At 35.9% G+C, this 22034-nt stretch overlaps 4 protein-coding genes across 4 annotated transcripts; 2 read left to right on the top strand and 2 right to left on the bottom strand.

The window, feature by feature from the left end:
- Positions 757-4809, top strand: LOC105168665 (serine/threonine protein phosphatase 2A 57 kDa regulatory subunit B' kappa isoform). The gene is made up of 2 exons (XM_011088829.2): positions 757-2797; positions 4041-4809. Exons 1-2 carry the CDS (start codon positions 1661-1663, stop codon positions 4377-4379), a joined length of 1476 nt encoding a protein of 491 aa, XP_011087131.1. The 5' UTR covers positions 757-1660; the 3' UTR covers positions 4380-4809.
- On the bottom strand, positions 4898-11443 carry LOC105168570 (cyclin-A2-2-like). The gene is made up of 12 exons (XM_011088739.2): positions 11240-11443; positions 9461-9808; positions 9066-9345; positions 8210-8343; positions 7773-7865; positions 7339-7472; positions 6932-7007; positions 6350-6426; positions 6222-6255; positions 5993-6142; positions 5779-5913; positions 4898-5533 (listed from the first exon to the last, which is right to left on the bottom strand). Exons 2-12 carry the CDS (start codon positions 9761-9763, stop codon positions 5480-5482), a joined length of 1470 nt encoding a protein of 489 aa, XP_011087041.1. The 5' UTR covers positions 9764-9808; positions 11240-11443; the 3' UTR covers positions 4898-5479.
- Positions 13628-15969, bottom strand: LOC105168487 (photosynthetic NDH subunit of subcomplex B 3, chloroplastic). Its single transcript, XM_011088628.2, has 6 exons — positions 15684-15969; positions 15353-15454; positions 15024-15077; positions 14823-14885; positions 14603-14665; positions 13628-14154 (listed from the first exon to the last, which is right to left on the bottom strand). Exons 1-6 carry the CDS (start codon positions 15861-15863, stop codon positions 14119-14121), a joined length of 498 nt encoding a protein of 165 aa, XP_011086930.1. The 5' UTR covers positions 15864-15969; the 3' UTR covers positions 13628-14118.
- On the top strand, positions 16935-22029 carry LOC105168401 (T-complex protein 1 subunit eta). The gene is made up of 13 exons (XM_011088508.2): positions 16935-17090; positions 17636-17896; positions 18606-18731; positions 18824-19027; positions 19603-19772; positions 19866-20001; positions 20139-20255; positions 20428-20547; positions 20627-20725; positions 20811-20988; positions 21163-21251; positions 21335-21409; positions 21853-22029. The coding sequence occupies exons 1-13, from the start codon at positions 17076-17078 to the stop codon at positions 21949-21951; spliced, it is 1689 nt and encodes a 562-aa protein (XP_011086810.1). The 5' UTR covers positions 16935-17075; the 3' UTR covers positions 21952-22029.

Raw genomic sequence — 22034 nt, 5'->3', positions numbered from 1 at the left:
CGTGTGAAAATGTATAAGTGTATTGGGCCAAAAAAGATTTAACCAGCAATAAATTAGTAATAAGTCAATTGGTGGTAAATGTGATTTTTAATTCAATTTTCTTTTGCTGATATGGCAAATTCCCGTGGATTTAGTGTGGATCTATCTATTAGACAAAAATAAACATTAAGATTACTACATATAATTTTTCAAACTATAAATAGTGTATGTATAATTATACCAAACCTCATGTGAAGGCAATGTAACTATTCCCTATTATTATTAAAAAGGGATAATCACACTTCCATCCCTAGCGGTTTGTGTAATTACACATAAACTTCTTGTAGTTTAAAAAATTACATCTAAAACAATTCACTTTCATCTAATAAATAAGTTCCCGGTCAATCACAATTCATCAAATTTGTTGATATTAATAAAAACATCGAATAAAAATGCCTATTTACCACTACTTAGTACTGATTTATTACAGGTTAAATAAATCTCTTTATGATCAAATAATCTTATACATATATGTGAGAAGTTATATCTTTATCGCTATAAGGATAGTTTATTTTATTAGATAAAAATAAATATTAGGGGTATAAAATATAATTTTTCAAATCACAAAAAATTTACAAAATGAAAATGTAATTATCCCTATTAAAAATAAATTGAAAACCATAGCCAATTTGGATACTTTTACTTGGAATTAACTCTGAGGTAATCATTTTGGTTTTATTGTGGGGAGTTGGGGGGCTGTTCATAAAATGAAAAGGGGGTTCATCATCATTTTAATTTAGGTGTTGGTGTTGCTGCTTTTATCAACAGCAATAGAGAAACAAACAAAAAAACTCTCTGTTCAAATTATTGAATTCATCCCTCTTTTCTTTTTTACCTTTTCCACCCCAATCCATGGCAAATTTCATAATTAAGCCCTGACACACACACACAGAGAACACACTCTAGTTCTTTCTTCCACCCCCCCTCTCTCTGCAAGTACATGTACACACACACATGGATAGAAAACGCATGTATAACTGAAGATCCAACTTTTCCCTGTTATCTGCATGTGTGTGTGTGTGTTTGCGGCTTTTTTCTTGTTCTTCTTTTTTCTTTTAGCCCCTCTTTCAGTATTTGAAGAATCCTAGGTGTGTGTTTCCCATTTAAAACAGTAGTACTTTCTTCCGTTCAATCCTTTGAATTTTAGTTTATGTCTAAACACACACAGATGCGGATACACATACACTTATGTAGTTGTTAGTGTTGGTGTGTAAAAGCATATGCATGCGGAGAAGAAATTCTTTTTTATGTGTTTGTGTTGTGATTTGGGTTCTCTCATGATGGGTTGGTTCTGGATTTTTGGTTGATTGAACTGAAATCTGTGGCATGCATTGATGATTTGTGGGATTTCTTCGTGTCCTTATTTGACATCTTTGTGGGAAAATTGTTCAAAGATCTCAACTTTCTACGATTTATGTGGTAATTTATAGGGCGTTCTCAATCGAGGGTATTTATTCCAGATCCCCAATTTTATCATGCATGCATCACTTCTCTGGGCTAGGTTTTTAATCCGCTCCCTTCACTCCAAATGCCTTTAATTTGAAAACCGTACAACTTACATTTTTCTTGACAGTTTTATTTAAGTTTTCATCAATTGAGAAAACAAACTTGAAAAACAAGAATGTGGAAGCAAATTCTCAGTAAGCTTCCGAGGAAGTCCCAGAAACCGGATCAAGATTTACAAAGAAACCCTGACTCGGGCCCTAACACACCGTCCTTGGGTTCGGGACGGATCGGTGCTGCCAACCCTGCAGCCAAACGGGCTTCTGCTGCTGTCTTTCCTGCCAGCGTGATTGCGGGAATTGAGCCATTGCTTCCCTTTAAGGATGTCTCGAGTTCAGAAAAAATGAATCTTTTCATTAGTAAGTTGAGTCTTTGCTGTGTTGTATTTGATTTTACTGATCCTGCAAAGAATATTCAAGAGAAGGAGCTTAAACGAGCCACATTGCTTGAGCTTCTCGAGTTTGTATCCGAGAACCCCCCCAAGTTTTCGGAGCCTGCAATTTTAGCATCTTGCAAAATGTGCTCCATTAACTTGTTCCGTGTTTTTCCACCTCATTGTCGGTCAAGAAACACAAGTTCAGGTGAAAATGATAATGACGACGAGCCGATGTTTGATCCAGCGTGGTCACACTTGCAGATAGTATATGATTTCTTGCTCAAGTTTGTGACTTCGACTTCTTTGGAAGCGAAGGTTGCAAAGAAGTATATAAATCATTCCTTTATCTTGAGGATTATTGACTTGTTTGAATCAGAGGATCCCAGAGAAAGGGACTGTTTGAAGGCGATTCTGCATAGGATTTATGGGAAGTTTATGGTTCACCGGCCGTTTATACGAAAATGCATTAGCAATGTGTTCTACAGATTTGTGTTTGAGGTGGAGAAGCATAATGGGATTGCGGAGTTACTGGAGATCTTCGGGAGTGTGATCACGGGATTTGCTTTGCCTCTAAAGGAAGAGCATAAAGTATTCCTTTGGAGGGCATTGATCCCGCTGCACAAGCCGAAGTCATTGGGGATTTACTTTCAGCAACTTTCATATTGTGTAACTCAGTTTATTGAGAAGGAGCCAAAGTTGGCCAGCAGTGTGATCAAGGGGCTGTTGAAATATTGGCCAATTACGAATAGCCAGAAGGAGGTGATGTTTTTGGGTGAGCTGGAGGAGATTCTGGAAGTAATTAACATGACTGAGTTCCAAACGGTCATGGTTCCATTGTTCTGTCGCATCAGACGGTGCATAAATAGTTATCATTTTCAGGTACCTTTTCTCTTTTATAGTAACTTCTAAGTTCCAGTTGTTCGCTAATTTATTATAGATGACGCGTGAAATCCTTTCCTTACATTACCATAATTTGTCATCAATAGTCGTTAGACTTGTCAAAATATCTGTGTCTACGGAGAAGTATAAGATAATGAAGGACAACAGTATTTTGTTTCTTGCTTGTCTGGTATCAATTATTAATTGATGATGGTTTATTTGACCGGTGTGGAATCTAAAACATACTGATTGTATTTGCAGACGGAGACAGTAGGATAGAAGATGGTAATATACCGATATTAAATGTGAGAAGAGGGAAGCCCTTTTCTATGGGGACATGGACTTATTTATTTTATTAAATTCCCTGCTGAAAATGGACAGTTGCAAAGTCTACTTATTTAAGCAATTATCCAAAAATTCGTCATATTTATTGTTAAAAGCATGTGAAAATTTCATTTTGGGTTAGAAACCTTGAGGATAGTTGCGGAATTCTATGGGTCAAACTCTGTACATGTATGTGCTTTTGTGATGGTTTTTATGTGATCCTAGAAAGTGTAGTTAGCTTTGCTGGGATATGGTTTGAGGATTAAAAGTTCTATGAGACATCATGGTGGAGTAGTAGATTGAAATGATATATTAGATGCTTGGATCCAAGATTCGGAAAAAGATGTCGCATAAGAAAGGGTGTTAACTAGCCGCATTGTGTACGTTTAGTTTGCACGTCTATGGGTGGAAGTCCTGGTTATGGGATCTGAAGAAAGGGCCGAGGGCATATGTTAAAATTTGGCTTCTATTTACACTGACCAAGTTTTGTCAAAATCGTCTGGGTCTTGGTTCATTAGCGACAAAATTCCCATTTTTTTAGACAGCAAAAAGTCAACCGATCCATGATTTGCATCTCTTGACACGTGTCCTTGATGGAGTTTTATTACCTTAATAATTAATCCCTGAAGCAATAGCGAGTTCTTTACCTTGTACAAGTTATAATGCATCACTACCGCTCCAAAAACCTGCAAATGAAACTTGTTTTTATCATGGAATTGAATTTGAGGGAGACCTGAATGATTGTGTTTTCTTGATCATTTTGTCAACTTCCTACCTAAAATTTGTTATGATTCTATTTCCTTAGACAGTATCGAATATCATTATAACCAATATCTTTGTTGCCTTTGGTCTTCTCAGACCAAGATTTAAACATTAATACAGTAATTCTAATTATTGTTCTCCTCATTTTCTGTTGCAGGTAGCTGAGAGGGCTTTGTTACTCTGGAATAACGACCAAATTCTTAATCTAATTGCACATAACCGGCAAGTCATACTGCCAATAGTATTCCCAGCTCTGGAAGTGAACATGCAAAACCACTGGAATCAGGCCGTCCTGAACTTAACTTTAAATGTAAGAAAGGTGCTCATGGAAATGGATGACGCCCTGATCATGTCTTGCATTTCCAATTACCAAGAGCAGCAAGAAAAGATGAACGTAGTAGATGAAAAGCGGAAGGAAGTTTGGGAGCACTTGGAAACCGCCGCCGCTAGTCTCAAGCCAATAGCCGGAAACACTGCTGTTCTGGTAACTCATTGAACAACTTCGACATCCCATTTATTGCTGTTCAGCTCGGTGCATCCCTAAGTCGTTTTGTGCAATCCGTTTTCCTTGTTATGGTTATGGCCGTTGTCTGGAGGCTGCATGGCTTTGTTTGGATGGTCCCAATGACAGCCTGTTGTTGTTACCGAATCTAATCTCCTACTGTTTAGATATATCTCTTCCCTAGGAAGGGCATGGGAAGAGTCCCCTAATGCCTACTGGATAGTGTAAACTAGCATCTTTTGTCAGCTACATGTTTTCATTTTTCCCCTTTTTTTGAAACTTATTTTCATCATTGCTGTTGTATGTTTGCAAGTTGACTAGTAACGTTATCGTTCTCTCACAGTCAACTGCTCTTGCCTGTATGGATATATAGGGAATGTCTGAAATGATTTGCAATTGATGTCTCTTCTTATTTGTCTCAAAATTATTGTTTGGTGGGAACCATGTAGTATGGGCAGACAGAATTTGAATCTTACAGTAAAAGATTTGTACACATCTACTCCATACATTGCATATCTTAAGTGCTTGTTCTTTTGTTAATATTATATACTGAATGGCATTCATATGCATTCCCCAAAGTACTCATCGTGCAGTTAATGTTACATACTCCATGTTTCAGTTTTATATTCTGCAAACATTATTCTAGTTTTGACAAGAACCTTCGAAGCTCATATGTCTTAGGTATTGATGAGTTCTAGAACTAATGTAGATACAAGAACCAAATGTTACAATGTCAGTTATTTCATTGATTGAGTGTCAACTGTCAAGTTCAATACAGGCAGAGATCTAAATGGCTACACCTCCCAGCCAGCAAGCACTTAGCTGCTGTCAAATAAATTCCCCCAATAAATAAAGGACTAATGAGACGCACCCTGTTTTCTAAATGAATAAGATTATATCATTTCTTCCTTTACATCTTCCCATTACAAAACAGACTGGAAGCACCAGAACAGATTACAGCAGTACAACAATGGTGAGGGATTGCGAGACGAATAAATAAAGAATGAGGATGCATCCATTAGCATCCAGTTATCTGTAAGTTTGCCTTCACAGTAGAATCAAGTCAGCTGTAGATGCGACAGAATCTGTTACGCTTAGAAAAGTGATTGGACAGGTTTCGATGGACACAGAGTTGAAACGCACTTGAACTGTTGTGACAAAACAACATCAAGAAACAATGTCACTGCAGGATATTATGATTAGCTATAAACTCATAGATGACTTTTGCTCAATGTTATTTTCTGATTCTGATTTTGATTTAGATTGTTGTTTCTTGAACACTGTATTAAAATTTGAGCAACCTTCTTCGTTGGCTTTTGTTTGTATCTATGTAATTGCCGGTGTCCATAAATTGTGAAAAGTTGCAAGGTAGTGGGTGGAAGATGTATCGAACCTTAGATTGCTTATATTTTTCACGGATGGCATTAAGCATACATCCACTGGTGTTCAATTGTAAGTCTTGCAATTCCAGAACGGTGTTTCTCAGGTCTGATGTTTTGTATCTTGTATAGTGCTCCAGAGTTGGATTCTGCAGAATGCATCTTATTATTTATACAGGTGAATTTAAAGAGAAGATTAATGGGGTGATGATGGTAAAGAAAGCGAACCCATGGATGGTCTGACTGATTAAGTGTCCATCTGGCTAGAAATACAGCAGAGGCGGCAATTAGGGACGGGAGGAACTTCAGGAAGCTGTACTCAATTAGAGTTAATTCTGCTAAATAATTCGCCAAGAATTCCAGCTCAACAGAAGGAACCTGGAAATGGGAGCAATTGATCTAGTGAAAACAACTTCTTCATCAGAAAACAGACAAGTGCAAACACCATTTCACACACCTCATGAGAAAGTTGTGCTGCTTGAATGAACCTCCTAAGAACGGCAAAAATTAAGAGAAGGTGAATTTCGTTATTAAGACAGCATTGGGAGAAGATATAGATTGCAGACTATGGGCATAGAGAGGTACCTGAGAAATTTCTTTGTGGTGGGAACAGACAATTGGAAGCCCAAAAAGTTCAAAACAAGACTTTCCATTTTCACTACCTGACATGCAAACTCATATCAGTTCTGTATGTACAACTCAAAATTATCCTGTCTAAGAACAGAAGCGAATTTAAGAAATGTCTCAAAATATATGAATGAGTTCTGTTTGTCGGGTAAATTAAGCAATTGAAGGTAAACTGAAATGCATAATATGCTGAAGAAGCAGAGTTAGGCCAAGGAAATGAGGATAGGAAAATGATCCATCATGTTGATAGGAATTGGAAGATTGAAATCTTATGAAGCTCATGCACAGATATGCACTGGCCACCGACCAGCCTACAATAGACAAAAAGCCAGGTGCCCTCCAGGAGGAATCTCTTTAGAGAACTAATACAGCATTTGCTGAATCTTTGGGTGAAATGAGCATTATCATGCTCCTATCAAGGAATGTGAGGCCAAAAGAACCAACTACCAAACTGAATAAAGAGTAACTGCCTCAGTTTCTCCTATTGATGTTAAATCGGATGAATAACAGAACTGGCTATTCAGAAAAACAAGGTCATACCTCGTCTTTTGTGTAGGTATTGTCTGTGATAAAGCAAAATTCTTCTACGCGAGGTGCACAAATTTCTTCATATTTCCTTCAAAGCATAAACCAGCAGATTACAAATAAGACTACAGCGGGGAGTCACTGAGCCAGAAAAGAACTACCAAGACATTCACATTTAAGATCGTGAAATTAGAAGCTGCAATTAACTTCCCATGTAATGCTGAAAAGTTCTCCACTAATGTGCTTCTTAGAAATTCTATGATCAATATGTAAAACAAAATGCAGAAGAATAAAAAGATATTCACTCGAAATCCATGATTTCTATCATCACTTTATAGGATAACTAAATAATTACATGAAACAAACAGAAGTTAGAAAAATAACATGTACTTGTTTACTTCTATAACTTGGGAAGAACTTACGAAGCAATTAGCATGCAGGTTACCCCAAGAAGTTGCAACTTTTGCTTCTCAATGTAATTCTCAGATAGGAATCTGTCTATAAGATTTACAGTGAGGTAGAGTGTATCAGGGACCAGCCTATATTCATCAGAAACCTGAAACGGATCCAATGCACATTAAACCACATAAAAGGTGAAGTGAGATGGAAACACTAGAGATCAAGGAAGAGAATAAAGGCTGAAATAGAAAAACGCAGGGAACTGAACAACAAGCGATGGACAGTCTCTTGATGACTAAAAGAGCCAAAAAAAGAAAGAAAAGCTTTAGCTTATATTCGAATTCCCGAGCATCACAAGCAACATAAAGCGAAATTGAACATGAAAGTCAACTAGATCTTCAAAAAGAACAAGTGTGATTGAGGAAGAGTTCTGACAATATTCATTGAGTAAACTAACCTCAACAAGCCAATCAATCAGAATAGCCCGCATTCCCTGGGTGATGTCCGGCTGGATCTTTTCCATGTAATCAATCAAAGGCCTCCGGGCAAGCTGAGTTATATGACAAAAGAAGATTTTATGTGGAGAATAAAAGTTTCTTGTAATTTAGAAAACATGGGATGATGGCGAATTCCTTTCCACTGTGAAATCTTTAATTTATAAAGAACCAACAGGTACACTGGTTATACAGTGTGATACAATATATCCCTTCTATGGATTGTGAAATGGATTAAAGCAAAAACACTCAAGTCTGCTGAAAACATTATGTGAAGGCAAAAAACATACAAGTCTTCTGGACAAATTATGTGGCAAGATGCTCAAATGTTGGACCACATGATAAAATTGCGAAGCATAAAGATTTAGGCACTAAATCAAGTTGTTGCAGCTCTACAAACCTGTGTTACGTACAGATTAGAATATATATCGGCTGCATACAGGCTACACATCTGTGGATCCTCGTGTTTTGAATCTATATCAATTATGCCCCTACCATCCAAGTTTTCCTCTTTCTTGCAGTGCTTTTCATCTTCTGCATGGTCGGCCAAGAACATTTTATTCAAGATATCCTTGAGTCAATTCAAGAGATCAAAAAGTTTCATGCTCCAGCAATGACATATAAACTTTTTCAGCTTGTAATGAGCAATTTCATTTGAATGAAACTAAATTCACATTAGACCAACTTTTTGACATAGTTGATGTACTGACGACATTTGTACGTAGCAGATAGATCAGATCAATTATGAGATCTTCTCTTTTCATTGCTATGCCAGCATTTAAGCGAAAATCAGAAAAAGTAACATAAAGGAAAAGATACAAAACAATGACCATGTTCACATTTAGAAGTGAACATAAAAGATTTAGTGAAATATCTATACCCAAGGTCATCAATAGAAAGTAAATAAGGACTATATAATATTTTCTCCGTTCTAACTTTATCCAAGTCACTTTGAAAGATGAACTCTTTTGCTACTTTGTTATATTCTGTCCTCCTGAGAAGATATGCTACATGATAATTGTGAGACCAAAACCTGAGGTGTAAAAACCGTTGGTCAAATCCCTTAATCATGGAGGTGATTACTTTGGATGAAACAGATAAAAGGACTCACAAACAATATTTCTCAGAGATATAGACATGCATCTATTTTGATTATCAATCAGTTACAAACATGACCATATAGTTTCTTTCATAGTCAGTAAATAAAATATTTCACATGTTTTGGTTTTTTGAAAAAGCTTATTACAAAATCTGACCTTTATTACATCGAATTTGCAGTGGAACTTGCTTGCTGGAATTTGCCTTTGCAGGAATTGGGCCTTCTGAACCCAACATTTTTCCGCTGACAAATTCAGTTGGTCCAATTGTCAAGTTTTGTTCGGAACCATTTTCCTGCAATTCCTGTACCTTTATTTTGTTCATTCCTTCCATTACATTTCCTCTTGTATCACCTGGTATCTGAGACCTCTTAGCAAAACAAGCAGGTGCCACCTTTACATTTTTCTGAGAGGAGCCATGTATATCCTGTTTGCTATGCTACAACATGCCATGTCCATATGCAGTAAGTTTTGGAACAAGGAAACATAAAGCTTAACCCTGCAGTAGGCGAACTAATGTTATATTTTCTAGAAAAGGATAATAATAATCCTACCTGACCTCTGCTTGCAGTGCAGTTCGTGCACACATTCTGACTTGTGATATTAGTTATGTCTTTAAGAGTAGCTCTTTTCTTCCGCTGAGGACAAGCAGCTGAACCTACTGCTGGCTTCTTGACATCTGATGCTGCTCTTTTTGAGTTTGTTTGCAAGGCCTTGCCATCTTGTTTTGCTGAAGGATATAAAGGTGGCAGTCCCCCTGATGAGTCTAAGGCTTTTGCCCGTGCTCGTGTGATTCGCACAGTGGCCTCTCTGGAGTAGGAAGATCTGCTCTCGTCATTCATAACTGCATGCCTCATGGGATGACAGCTTGTCAAAATCAAGTTAACGTGGCTTCATGTTTGCTGCAAGTATACCAAGTACAAAATGTCACAACAACTTCCATCCACTTTGGAAGTCATTTTTAGGCAAAATCATGAACGTTACAACAAAAACAAAATGGGCAGGCCTTAAATGCAACCAACACTTGCAGCTAATTTTTAGATACTTTCCACCATTATTCTCATCTATTGATGATATTAAGTGTTCAACTTAAGGGCATCTCCTACATCAAATATTACAGACATAATTACCAAAGCCAAGTCTGCTTAAGCCATATCCCATACCTATGCCATGAAATATTCCATGGAACCTGAGAAGAAATATGAAAGGACAATTTTGAGATGTTCTGACATAGCTTCCCAAGACTACCAAGCAAGAAAGTGGCTAGAACAAATCTTAGTTGTTGAATACAATGCTCTGGTTATTAGAGCACCCTAGTAATGCTAACACAGATAAAGTTCACACTGAATAATTAACCAAAGTGAAGTAGGACATTTGCTAACTAAACTCATTAAGCTAAAGATTAATAAATGAAAACAAATAAATAAATGGTAGATTCATGAGCTCAAATCAACTATTGTTTTAGGCATTTTCACGGACAGAGTTGAACCATCGCAGGGGAAATTGTTCTACTGTTGCGGAAAAAGATGATGCCATTAACAAAAGTAAATGCTGCATCAAGGTGCTGTACAGTATGTTCCAAGACATGCAGCTTAATGAGGTAATAACATGAAATGCTCTGGCATTGAGAAACTTGCCACCCACAGTTCTATGGACTTTTATAAAAAAAATTCCAATTTTCTTTCAAAATAAGAAAATTTTATGAACCGTCCAAAACCATAATTCTATCAGTTTGTATCTGTCTATATAGCAATTTATTCTCAGCTTCCAAACACTCAAATTAAATTAAATCAAAATACTCTCAGAGTCCGAACTAGAAATGCTCTTGTCCAAATACTGAGACATTTTTCAACGAATTCAAGTTTCCATGAGCTTAACTTCATGGATCCAAACACATCATGAGAACCTTCAGTTCTCCAAAAGTTTTGGAACTTCCGAATATAATTTCCTGTTTCTGCTAGAAAGCCAGTTCTACCAACATATCAAGACGAGGAGAGAAATACTGAAGGTACATTGCAGAAGGAGCTTCTGTTTATCGAAAACATGAAACTAAAAAAAAACAAAAAAATCAAATTCAATTCAAATTTTCATCCTCCCACAGATCTGTTCAAAATCATCTGAATTTTCAAAACAAGCTCAAAACACAAATGACGACAATCTCTTCTCTTTTCTTTTTCAGAAAATACAGCATACAACACAAATTCATCAAACCTGAACGAATAAAATCAGAAAAGAAAAAAAAAACGTTTATAACTTTCTGAATCCGTAAAACACCAAGAGTAATTCAAAAAAAGAAAAGGAATGAAAAAAAAAATGAAAGAAACTGAGCTCACTCTACAGCTTTGGAGCTCCGGAACAGAGTTAGGGTTTAGATTCACAAAAAGGCAACCTCCAACTGTAGAGATATACAGAGTGTGGTCCTGAGTGAGTGAGTGTGTGCAACTGAGAGACTGTCTGAAGGGAAGTGTGTGTGTGGGATATATATATAGAGAGAGAGAGAGAGGAAGGCGAGGAGAGGAGCGGGACAAAGGCAAGTTCAAAACTTCACCCAAAATCCAAAAATAAAATTCCGCTGTCTCCACACCTGATTTTCCTACTTTCACTTTCACTCCCTCTAATTTATTGCCTTTCCAAATTTACCCCACACATCTCTCAATATTAAATACCGCCCCCTGAATTTTCTTACTAAGGGAACCATTATACATTGCAAAAATAAACAACTTAATTAAAAGATATTAAAACATATTTTAATAAATTAGAATAAAGCCCATTATATTTTTCTTTTACGAGGATCATAATAAATTTATTTCGATCTGATATTTTCAAGAAATAAATACAGAACCCATCAAATTAATTCATTTATAAATTAAGAAGAAAAGAAATTAGAAAAAAAATTTAATTAGATTAGATATTTTTGAATAGGGGTATGTGCTACAATTCTTATTAGATTGATTGGTTTACATTTTTAACACTTTTTTTGTGGTTCTATTTGAAATTTATCCTATTTTTGTGGGAGTTAATTTTGGTGCCAAATTGTCTATGATTTTGTTTTTATTATTATTATTTTAAAGAATTATTAGTATGATTAATCCAATGTAGTGGTAGAAAATTGAAAATTCAAATTGGGCTTGAAAGGTTGGGTCAACTAATTATGACAAGGACATTAAAAAAGTTAATAATTTGGATGGTTTTTTCAATATATAATTGAATTGATGTTTGATCAATATAATTCATTATAGGACATTATGTGCATATATCCTTTTTTCTTTCAACGGAAGTTTGTTCGTAATAACAAATAAAATTTTATTGTTTGAAAAAATTACAAATATCTTATTATATGAACTTTTTTCTAGTAAGAGCCCATTTCATTAGTATTCGATATGTTTTTATCCAAATTTTGTGGTGTGCTGTCTAAAATATCATTTGAAATTTGAATTATGAATTGTAATTCTATATATTTTAATTTTTTTTTAAATATTCTTACGGACTAACCTTTTCTATTAATTATTTATTTGACCCGCCCTCGCTTTTTTATTTTTTATTTTTACATTTTCTCAAATAAAAAAAATTAGCAAGTATAAGGCAGTAATTTACACGTTATTCTCTAGGGACTATATAATTATTTTTTATTTAGAAAATATTTATAAATTTCCAATTAATCATAAAAAATGTGAAATCTATACTATATATAAAGAGATAGCAATTCTTTGGTGTCTCTCCTTTTTTGGTATGTTTTCAATTTAATTTATTTTTTTTTATTTTCATCTAACTCCCTACCCCCACTATCTTTTGATAGTTATTTTTTTTAAATTTTTTATATCCTTTTTTTCATCATTTTTTACAAATTTAATATTATCTTATTATTTTGTATATATTTTATTAAATAATAAATATTTTATTTTAAATGATATTTATAAAAGTTGCACACACACAGAATGTCTCACAGATTACTAGTTATATATAATTGTACTGTGAGGACCACACCTATTCTTTGAAAATGACCAATAAGCCCTTGTATATGCTATTAACAGCCCTCACTCGTCTCTTCTATCAATGTATATAATGTTCTTAACCGTCCGATCAAAGTGGATTCAATGATTTATAACAGATCATATAACTCGACAATGTTCATAAATACACAATCTCCAAGTACCATGTACATTTCTTTTTTGACAATTTTTCTTATTCTTTTGATTTTATTTTTGAATAGCATTACTGACTTAAACATTAGATAGTTATAATCGGACATCCTTCGAATCTCAAAAAATTCAAAACCTGAGATCGTAGGGTAGGAGACATCCCATTCTTTTCTTGAATTCGGACCTCAAATAAAATCGTTGTAGCAATTTAAATAGAAGTTTTCAAAATTGGGGCATTCTTCGTGATTTACGACAAAACATAGATATAATTTAAGGAAGGTGGTTTTTTTCTTGGACACAGGCACAGCTGACCAAGCAAGTCAATATAGTATTAAAACATAAGGCCGAAACATAACTCCCTATTATCCGAACTCATTCACTCCCTGTCCACCTCCAGTTGTCTGTGTCTCTCGCTGAGTAAGGTATGCAACTGCAGATTAGGACAAGCGTTTTTCCTGGTACATGTCTTAATTTATGAAAATATATATATGTTATAGACTTAAACATGTCAAGACATGATTGGATTTCTTGTTGGAAATAGTATCTTATCTCCTACTCCATTCAACATACACATATCACGTGTATAAAATCTTTTTCTGAATAAAATACATAATGTCATCATTATACACATGTCCTTTGTATGTAGAATGATGTAAGACATGAAATACAATTTGCAACAGAAAATCCAGCATGTGCTAGGACAGCCAAATCACAATTGCAAAGCAATACACAAGTTTTGAACGGGTAACCACATAGTGGCAATACATTCATCGAAAACAACCAACCATCGACTAATTAATACATCTTTCAAGCAAGAAGGCGAGCTTCAACCTAAACTATCATGTCCTACGACTCCCACAGGCGTTAAGAACAAGCTTGAATTGTTTTCTTCCGTACGCGTAAACCTAAAATCTTTCTAAATAATTCAAGAATGTTGGTGTGTAGGTAGTAATCTTCTGGGTCGAAGTACTCGCCTAGTTTCCTAACAACGATTATGCAACTCAGGCTAGTGTCGGTCTCATCTTCAGAGTCATTAGCTCTCGGCCTTTTTAAGCACGCTATCCGGTTTCTAATCATTTTTTCCATTGGGGCAACCTTTGGACAACCACCTGTAACAAATGAACAAATAAAATTATGAAACCAATCATTGTACTCATGTAATAATGAAGTATTCATTCTCGTAGCTAAGGTAAGTAGACATCACTATGTATTTTGCAAGATTCGAGGGTTTAATTTCGGCGGATGCCAATAGGGGACGTGCAAAAGTCCTCGTTTGGACCTACATTTTGTTTTGATGTCCAACATGTTGGTCTGCTCGCTTCCGATTCAAGAAACACCAAAGTTAAGAGACGTTAAGGTGAGACCACTGAACTTGCAGTGAATGCAGTTTATGGTCTAAACTTAGTTGGCAAAACTGAGGCCGCACTACTATAAGGTCATGGGTTTAAATCTCACAAATAGTATGATAATACGTATATTAGTTATTATAATCGGCACGACTGAAAGCAACTCTAATCCATTTGACTAAATAATAACAAAAAAGAAACTTGTAATTACCTTTCCGAAGTTTTCTTTATTTCCAACTATAGTTTGGCAAGCCAACCTCCAAGACTCCGGGTTCTGCAAGTCAAAGAACCAACACGACAAAACCAATTAGAATTCTTGTGAATTGAGAGATTTGTCCGAGATGAGGCATTGAACTTGGGACATCGCTATATCAAGAAATCTCCAGACATCCCTAAACTTATAAACGAGTCAATGTAGTAGGTGAACATGCCTTTTTAAGATATCGAAGCTCTGTATTTGTTCGTTCATTCAAGAGATCCTTTCCATCAATGATCTGCACGAGAAGAAACCATATGCTAATAGTAAGTAAAAAATCGACACAGATTCGAATTTAATATATACACTACTATGATGACATTCATGTTTGCATTGGCAAGTAGTAGACGATCGAAGCTTGTTCTCTAGTACGTACCTCCACAATACAAGTTCCACAGCTTCCGCCCCCTCCACAATTCATTACCTTACCCTGTCCGAAACAACAAACGGGCAATCATAAGACAATATCAAACATATCATATCTTACTTTGAAACGACCACAAATGGAGGGCGGTTCGAACCCTTCTCACTGTTGGAGCTAATCAACTATTTCAAGTGCTATCTATGAGTAATACATGAACAATTTCTTGAAGACAAACATTTATTAGCAATCTTGATTCAACAACTGTCACTAATAAGAAAGCAAGATTTATATTTCTTTTTATTTTTGAATATATATATATATATATAGTCCAAATTGCTTACGTATGCGGCGTAGAGCTCAATCTTGTTATCCAGCATTATGTTCCTAAGCAGTTTCTCTCCACTTATTGCTGTGGCTCTGTTCACTGGATCCCCTGGTTTAGGCTGTAATAAGAAATAAATAATATTTATTTATTTTAAAAATAAGAACAATCAACTAGCAGCAAAATCACACCCAAAAAATCGTCAATTTAATGGAGAAATTCAAAGGAATTACAAAGCTCTAGTAATAACGTCAAAATTAAGGTTGTAATAGCTCATAATTAACTCAGAGACAAACTATTTTTGCATAATGATCAAGAGAGAGAGAGAGAGAGGGAGAGAGACGAATTACCCCGAGGAATTCTAGCTGGATTTCGGGTATTTGCGGAGGTGCAGTGGAGGTTTCCGGCGAAACGCTGGCGAAAGAAACCGAAAGGGCTCTCCTTCTGGGGAGAGAAACGGCAGAGCTTCGGTGGTTTGAGGACAACTCCGGTGGGCGGAGCGCCACAGGGGAGAAACTCAGGGCGGACATAGTGCGCTAGAGAATGGCATGCAGACACGTAGTCTGTTGGGCCACTAATACCACATTTCTCCTCTTACTTCTAGACTTGTGGTCTCAATCTTTCCGGTGGCTTATTGCCTCTTCTTCATTTATCCCATCCAATAAAATTAAAATATACTTAAAACAGGATTTGATTAAACTTATTTTTCCTTTATATATATATCATTAATTATATTAGTTCCTCTTTCAAAATATAAAATTATATTTCTTTTTCAAATTATTGTTTTTTTCTCTATAATAGATTATCATCGGAACATTTTTCCCTTATAAGCACAGAGTTATTATATAAAAATATTAAATGAGAAGTAAAATTAAAGATTTATATAATTTTTTTGTCCAAACACTAACAAAACGGGTTAGGTGTAAACAATGAATTTTTAAAGGGGGGTATAAATGTAATTTTTAAACTTTTTTTGTTTGGAAAGTGTAATTTTATATTTTTAAATAGGACTAAGTATAATTAATTCTATATTTTATTAAATATTTAGAACTCATAAAGTATTAAGATTTTATTTAAAAATAAATATATGAAGTATTTGAATAAAATAAAATTATAAAATTTATAAGAACTTATAAGATGGTTTTTTGCCATTTAAAAACCAAATAAAAAAGCTTTGCAATATTATTATCAATAATGAAGGCAGGACTAGTACTTGTATTATAATTAATATTGGGCCATTCAGAAATATTTAAATATTGCATATACTAGCAATATAAATATTAATAATTGAAACATTATTTGCGTCATTATTCACCATCATTTATTATATTTGTAATAAAGTTAATGGTGTTAACAAAAAATAAATAAAATCTATTTTAACAACAATAAAAACAAAAAATGGGCAAAAACGAGCTTGGAATATGGATTGAGGGGCAGTCTTGTAATAAACGTAAGTTGAGGGGTTAGGGTGCTCTTAATTGATTTTTGAAGGGTAAAACGTTGAAATGGTGGAAATTGGGGGAGTGAAGTGCAATGAAGCCCTCAATTTTGTCTGAATTTGAAACGAGAACATTTCATTGTTGCGACCGTGCTATGTTATTCGCTACAACCCAAACACGCCCTTAACTTTCAAACGTAAAACCCCCCAAAAAGAAGAACTATAATAAACCTAGAACGTTCTCTTACTCTCGCTCTACACTCTGCTTTCTCGCTCTCTCGTCGAACGAACACCCGCAGCAACAATGTCAGCCATGCTGGTGAGCTACCACGTCTGTGTGTTCGTTTATGTAGAGTAGTGTGTTGTTTTTCTTTCTATATGTGTGTGGTTCTTCGCAGTGTGCGGTGCTGTATTCTTGGTTTCTCGATGGGATTATTTGTTTTTTTTTTTTTATGGTTTCATTAGTTGACTGTTGTTCTGCTGTTCATTTTTTTTTTTTGAATTTATTTTCCCTTGTTTTCGTTTCCTCGGATTTGAACTAGTTTTCCTTATTTGAGGAATTCCTAGAATAGATTTCAACAGATTATTGTGGTTTCGATGTTTAGTTCAAGTCCTGAGGCATTGCTGCTATGATGTGATACAAGAAGCCAACGTGATTGATGCATTGTGGTACCGTTCCGTTATTATAAATAAAATTTGAAAATATGTGAATTTAGCTCTGCCTGGTTACTCCCGTTTCTTCTTTAACGCGATTCTTTGTAAAAACTGTGTTGAATGTATTGGAAAGTCATTTTATTATACTGTTATGGTTATCGTACTTGATGTACTAAAAACTGTTTGTATTTGGCGATGATAAAAAAACAGCAACCCCAGATCATACTGCTCAAGGAAGGGACTGATACGTCACAAGGGAAACCGCAGTTAGTTAGCAACATAAATGCATGCATGGCCGTGGCTGATGTTGTGCGAACTACCCTTGGTCCAAGAGGCATGGACAAGTTGATCCATGATGAGAAGGGGAACACCACAATCTCTAATGATGGTGCCACTATAATGAAGCTTCTTGACATTGTTCATCCTGCTGCAAAGATTCTTGTAGATATTGCAAAGTCCCAAGATTCTGAGGTATTATTGTTATTGTTATTTTGCTTCTCCTTTCCATTTTTCTCCACACTATCTCTTGTTCCAAAAATTCATTTGAACTTATATTTTATTGTCGGATGATTTAGTAAATCGACTTAAATAACTTTTTTAGGGTTCTTCATGTTTTAATAATACACTATGTATCAATTCCCTAAAAGTTAAGTGAAGTAAGAAGGATTTTGGATTTTCTGTTGTTTTGTAATGGCTCTTGATAAGGCGGAATATAGAAAAAGGAATCATGTCCTGACTCCAATAAATGTGGAATGTATAGATGCTAGGTCGCATTTCTACTGAGGAGAACTAGGATTGTGAAAACTCTTAATGCTCTTGGGGGTATTGTTTTCAAGTGATATTTGTGCGGATCGGTTTGTGCTGAATGTCTGGGGTTTTGGTGGGCTGGAGTTTGCGTATAGTTGGAGGAGAATCAAGAGCTAAAGGTTGGAGTTACCAGATTCCCCCTTTCTTGTTCTCTGCAAGTGTGTGTAGGGGAAATGTGATAGTTTGTTGTGCATTGAAGCTGTAACTAATGAATGTTTTTGATCTGTGGCTTTGCACTTGCATTGAAGAACTTCTTCTTCTTATTTATTTTTTTAATATTTTATTTATAATCTATTTCTTAGTTTACACCTTTTCACTCTCTTGTCTCATGGCATGCCTACTTAAGCTGTTGCTATTTGTGGTCGTTCTGCAGGTTGGTGATGGAACCACTACTGTAGTTCTACTTGCAGGAGAGTTCCTGAAGGAAGCGAAGCCTTTTGTCGAAGATGGAGTTCATCCTCAAAACCTTATACGGAGTTACAGGAATGCTTCTTATTTGGTAAGATTTGGAGGCTACTTTGTTCAGTTGGGATTTGGGTGTAGGTTCAACTCCAAATTCTCTTGAATTTCTTGTGTTTTGTAAATTACCAGGCCATTCAGAAGATCAAAGAATTAGCTGTTAGCATAGAGGGAAAAAGCTTGGAAGAAAAGAAGAGTTTACTGGCCAAATGTGCTGCTACAACACTATCGTCAAAGCTCATTGGTGGTGAGAAGGAGTTCTTTGCGACCATGGTGGTTGATGCTGTCCTTACCATTGGAAATGAAGACAGGCTAAACATGATTGGAATCAAGAAGGTACACCTAATCTTGTGTTTAAGATAAATTCCGTTGATGTTATGTGCTTGATTAGGAGGGGTTCGATTGGTAACTTTGGTTGAGTATGGTTTAGTTCTGCTTTTTGCTTATGTCCCAGGGATTTTTTGTACTGCGTTTGCGTATATTGCCTTTAAGTATGCTAATTTTAATTAATTGGACCTAAGGAGGCATACCCCAGCTGAGATGCATGTTGTAGCCACTTACTTTGGAGGTGTGTTGAAATAGAAGTCTTAATTTGGGCTGCTATTTTGAAAATTTTTCTGCCATAGGATAATTTACTAGAGTTGTAGTTACACCATCTTTCGGACCCGAAATATACATGTAACCTAGTTGTACTATGGCAGAGTTTACGTGTTTTAATTTTTCAGCATTATCCAGCATCAGAATAATTTTGAATTTAGTATTCATTTTTTCACATGCAAGTGCTTGTACACAGTGCAAGATTTCAGTATAGTGGACTGGTTATTAATTTATCACTGTCTTTACTATTTCTTGCATCGCGGTTCTGTTTTAGGTTTGTTGTGTAACAGTTATTTGCTAATTTGCTTTTGTAGGTTCCCGGAGGTACCATGCGGGATTCTTTTCTTGTTAATGGTGTTGCCTTCAAAAAGACATTCTCATATGCTGGTTTTGAGCAACAACCAAAGAAATTTGTAAATCCCAAGATACTTTTGCTAAACATAGAATTGGAGTTAAAATCAGAGAAAGAAAATGCTGAGATTAGGTTTGAGTACTTTTTATTTGTTTACCTTCTGCAAGGTTTGCTTCACACCAAATTCAGATAATACTTATCTTGACAAATCTTTCAATATCACAGGCTGTCAGATCCATTGCAGTACCAGTCAATTGTAGATGCAGAATGGAATATCATTTATGATAAATTGGATAAATGTGTAAAGAGTGGAGCCAAGGTTGTTTTGTCACGGCTTGCTATTGGTGATCTGGCAACTCAGGTAGTGGTTTTAACATTTAACTCGCTAATCCCTTGTAAGTATTTTGAGGATAATTATTCTATAAGTTATTGCATTAGCCATAAAATTTTCATTAAAATGGAATAGATGGCTTATTCGTTGATTTTGTTTGCCTGCAGTATTTTGCAGACCGTGATATCTTTTGTGCTGGTCGTGTTACTGAAGAAGATCTACAGCGAGTTGCAGCTGCTACTGGTGGAACAGTGCAGACAACTGTGAACAACATAATTGACGAGGTTATTCTCTTGCCTCTTGCCCTGCTGATTCAAAATACAAAATGAGATTCCCACCCCCTCAAATTCTGGACTTTGTTTTTTGGATGAGTATGTCTGAAGTTAAACTATTTTACTGCTCAATTTGTCTATAGTCTCTGGAGCTGGTTGCTGACATCATTTTTCTGTTTGAAAGGTTCTTGGATCTTGTGACCTATTTGAAGAGAGGCAAGTTGGCAATGAGCGATTTAATATATTTAGTGGATGCCCATCTGGTCGGACTGCCACAATTGTTCTTCGTGGTGGCGCGGATCAGGTTCTTTTTTATTATTATGATAATGTTCTCTGGTTTGAAATTGGAGTTTGCCAGTAATTGTTGTCCTTGATCATTTTAGTTCATCGAGGAGGCAGAGCGAAGTTTACATGATGCTATTATGATTGTTAGAAGGGCTTTGAAGAACTCAACTATAGTTGCTGGTGGTGGTGCTATTGATGTATGGATTATTTACTGCCCTTAAATAATATGGTGGGCATTTGAATAAAATCATGGCATTGATGTTTAACGTTTTGTGTCTGCAGATGGAGATAAGCCGGTACTTGAGGCAGCATGCACGTACCATTGCTGGGAAGTCACAGCTCTTTATAAACTCTTATGCAAAGGCCCTTGAGGTAATCCCACGGCAACTGTGTGATAATGCTGGTTTTGATGCAACTGATGTGTTGAACAAACTGAGACAAAAGCATGCCCTTCCTTCTGGTTAGTCTCTTAACTCTTTGACATGCCACATGCAAATTTGCTTTATGGTCTTGCTTGGTGGAGCTTGTTCAGGATGATCATTTATGATGTTGAGATGTTTTTATTGATGTTTCCAAGTCTCTTCTCTAGTGTAAGACATGCCATTTTCTTTGACGGGTTTGAGATTGTAAACAGGTGAGGGTGCACCTTATGGTGTAGAAATCAACACTGGTGGCATTGCTGATTCATTTGCCAACTTTGTGTGGGAGCCTGCAGTTGTGAAGGTAAGTTCCAGTCCTTGAATCTCTAAATCATCTGGTACAATGCTTCAAATACTTACTGTGTTTTTGAACCTTTCATATCACAGATTAATGCCATAAATGCAGCCACGGAAGCAGCTTGCCTTGTCCTAAGCGTTGATGAAACTGTAAAGAACCCCAAGGTAATTCGCATTGATCTCTCGGGATCCAACTTTATTGGTTCCTAGCTCATTAGCTCACAAGATGCCTGTTTAATGATAGTAGTTGTGTCATGCTTTCTCAAACAGCTACTTCTAGATGCATGCACTTTTCTTTTGGGATTGGATGTTGTGTAGTTTGAACATGATAATCTACATCAGATGAGACAGTGCATTGTGATTTACATGTTTATAATGAAAGAAAACATAAGGTCCATACAAGATTCTCATCAGCAGTTCTCTTCTGGACAGTATATTGTTGGATGTGTCTAAACTTTTGTAATGGCCTTTGACCTGTCCTGAGGTGATGCAAGACGTGCGGTTGGAATGATGTGAATATTTTATGAACTGCATGTTTAACTTTCTGTTGAAGTGTTTTCTTTTCTTATCCATTAATGTATCTTACTCTATGATTGCTTATGATACAGTCCGAGAGTGCACAAGGTGAAGCTGCTGCTAGTGCTATGGGTGGCAGAGGCCGGGTTGGAGGTGCTTTTCGTGGTCGTGGACGTGGAATGAGGAGATGATAAGCATTTGTTAGGTTATGTATACTTCCAAAGGGTTTTGGGTAACATTTGTTCTAATTTTTTTTTTCCTGTAGTCTCCACGG

Source organism: Sesamum indicum, linkage group LG1 (genome assembly GCF_000512975.1).
Source record: "Sesamum indicum cultivar Zhongzhi No. 13 linkage group LG1, S_indicum_v1.0, whole genome shotgun sequence".
NCBI lineage: Eukaryota > Viridiplantae > Streptophyta > Magnoliopsida > Lamiales > Pedaliaceae > Sesamum > Sesamum indicum.
Note: the sequence above shows the minus strand (reverse complement) of the source record. Positions and strands in the feature narration are given on the sequence as shown.

Coding starts and splice junctions, on each gene's coding strand:
- LOC105168665 (XM_011088829.2), top strand. CDS start 1,661: ATGTGGAAGCAAATTCTCAGTAAGCTTCCGAGGAAGTCCCAGAAACCG. Junction 2,798..4,040: donor TAAATAGTTATCATTTTCAG/GTACCTTTTCTC, acceptor TTTCTGTTGCAG/GTAGCTGAGAGGGCTTTGTT.
- LOC105168570 (XM_011088739.2), bottom strand. CDS start 9,763: ATGAGGCATGCAGTTATGAATGACGAGAGCAGATCTTCCTACTCCAGA. Junction 8,344..9,065: donor GCAAATTCGATGTAATAAAG/GTCAGATTTTGT, acceptor CCGACCATGCAG/AAGATGAAAAGCACTGCAAG. Junction 6,427..6,931: donor ATACCTACACAAAAGACGAG/GTATGACCTTGT, acceptor TTTGCATGTCAG/GTAGTGAAAATGGAAAGTCT.
- LOC105168487 (XM_011088628.2), bottom strand. CDS start 15,863: ATGTCCGCCCTGAGTTTCTCCCCTGTGGCGCTCCGCCCACCGGAGTTG. Junction 15,455..15,683: donor TCCAGCTAGAATTCCTCGGG/GTAATTCGTCTC, acceptor TTCTTATTACAG/CCTAAACCAGGGGATCCAGT. Junction 14,666..14,822: donor AGCTTCGATATCTTAAAAAG/GCATGTTCACCT, acceptor TTTGACTTGCAG/AACCCGGAGTCTTGGAGGTT.
- LOC105168401 (XM_011088508.2), top strand. Junction 19,028..19,602: donor ACATGATTGGAATCAAGAAG/GTACACCTAATC, acceptor TTGCTTTTGTAG/GTTCCCGGAGGTACCATGCG. Junction 20,256..20,427: donor TGAACAACATAATTGACGAG/GTTATTCTCTTG, acceptor TCTGTTTGAAAG/GTTCTTGGATCTTGTGACCT.